This window comes from Pteropus vampyrus, unplaced genomic scaffold (assembly GCF_000151845.1).
Source record: "Pteropus vampyrus isolate Shadow unplaced genomic scaffold, Pvam_2.0 Scaffold52, whole genome shotgun sequence".
Taxonomy (NCBI): domain Eukaryota; kingdom Metazoa; phylum Chordata; class Mammalia; order Chiroptera; family Pteropodidae; genus Pteropus; species Pteropus vampyrus.
In genome coordinates, this window is record NW_011888833.1 from 2,158,266 (window position 1) to 2,160,212 (window position 1,947).

Below are 1,947 nucleotides of genomic sequence, written 5' to 3' on the forward strand. Positions count from 1 at the left end.
GATATCATGAGTGACTCCAACTACGTTATCCGGGGCAACGTGAGATGCTGTTTCTTACACATAATTACGCTGTTTTCCATGTGTGTTTCAGCGTCATGGTGCATTGATGAACATCCACAAACTTCCTCAGTTTGTTTTCTTAGGCTTAATAGTTTTTTTCTGCAGCTTCCATCTGTAATGAAAACTGAGCAAATCGGCAGCATCGCATCGATCCCTGGACCAGTCAGAATAGGTCACTTAGGGTCCTTCGAGTGTCATCCACAGTTAAAAACGAATCCCGTTACCTGTATTTATTTCAGTTCCCGTAACTATAAAGTAACTATTGAGTTATGTTTCCGATGATGGGATCTGGTAATAGTTACAAATAAGCATTTGAAAAATGCAACATATAAATTAAGTACGAAATACAAATTTCTAACAGGCTCAATATTTAAATTAAATATTAGTCAACAAATTTTCATCTTCCTGGCACTGTTCCACAGGGAAACCTATGACATGACCGAAGCTTCTCGTTAATAAAAAACTAAGGACAGGTGTGTTGTTTACAAAAGAACTATTAGACTAGATGATAACATTGTGTCGTTGAAAGATTATGGTTTTTAAGAATTGCAACACCTGGCTTCCAAACCCCTATTCTTCTCCTTTTCGGATACTCATTTTGGGGCTTTCACTCTGCTTTATTGTCCCTTTTTGTGAAGGAATAATAACAATAGATGCTGATATAGTGCCCTCACTGTGCTAAACTCTGTTCTAAGTAAGCGCTTTCCATAGATTAAATCAGTCTTCGAGTACCCGTTTGTGGGTGGGGAAGCTGAGGCACAGAAATGTAACTTTCTCATGATTACACAGCCCGTGGATTAGGACACGGATGATCTGAGGATTATACACTTACCTCATAGCGTCCTTGTGGGAACGAACCAGTGAATCCAACGTGGACACTCCCATCAGGGCAAACGTCCAGTAAACGTTAAAAACCAAACTCAACTGTATCCATGCTGGACTCGAATAATCGTCTGAGCTGATTTTAGGTCTGGGTCTTGCTCACTGTAGCTGAGGTCATAAATATAACGCATGGTCATCGATGGCTGTTTGGTGCCCACCCTACCAGCCGACGGCCTCTTATGTGGGAAGGCGAATCTCATTTTGAGCCGCGGTTAATCCCTTTAATTAATCAGATCAGCCAGGCTGGCCTGCTTGATTTCTATCAGCTGGTCAGTTTGTGAAGAATTTAAGTATGGCTTTTCTCTCGAGCTTTGATTTTACTCAGCGGCATAAATGTGTGCCGTGAAGGGCCCCCCGCCACCCCCGCAACCCATGTAAAAGACACCGGTGCAAAATGCCTCTGTCTTTGTGTCCTGATTCTAACCTGAGGCTGCATTTATTTCAAACCCCACTTTCATGCAACTGGAAATTATTAAAGCCACACAAGACAGGCTGGTGTCGTTTCTGGAGGTGACGACCTTCTCGCTGAGAACATTTTCACTAAAGCTCCTCCAAAGAACGCTCTCGCAAAATAATCCACGAATTCGGTAGTGTCTACTCACCTCTGGGCAACCGACCAGCTGCTCCTTACGGAAACTGTCGACCGTTAAGCTTACCGATTGCCAAGTACAAGTCTTCGTTCAGGATGAGTTTGAAAGACAGACAACAGGTTGCTCTTTTTTTAAGGCTACCGTGTTCGAATGGTAATTTGCAAGTGAAACCCTTCAGCTTGAGGGATAGGATTTTTCTCAGTGAAGTGGCCTGAGGGAGAAAAAATTTCTCTTCTAGCTCACGAGGGACAAGAAGTGATGTCTGTCTGTGGAAGAGTCACTATTGCTCTCTTGGATTTTCACAGGCCCGCCTGCCTGTGAAGTGGATGGCTCCCGAAAGCTTATTTGAAGGGATCTACACAATTAAGAGTGATGTCTGGTCATACGGAATCTTACTCTGGGAGATATTCTCACT

General features: G+C 43.1%; 1 protein-coding gene across 1 annotated transcript in view; it reads left to right on the plus strand.

Moving 5' to 3' along the window:
• Nucleotides 1-1,947, plus strand: part of FLT3 (fms related tyrosine kinase 3) — a 54,460-nt gene that overhangs the window by 41,990 nt on the left and 10,523 nt on the right. The window contains exons 20-21 of the mRNA XM_023530709.1: nt 1-39; nt 1,838-1,906. Coding sequence (XP_023386477.1) covers nt 1-39; nt 1,838-1,906 — 108 coding nt within the window. The remainder of the gene's footprint in view (nt 40-1,837; nt 1,907-1,947) is intronic.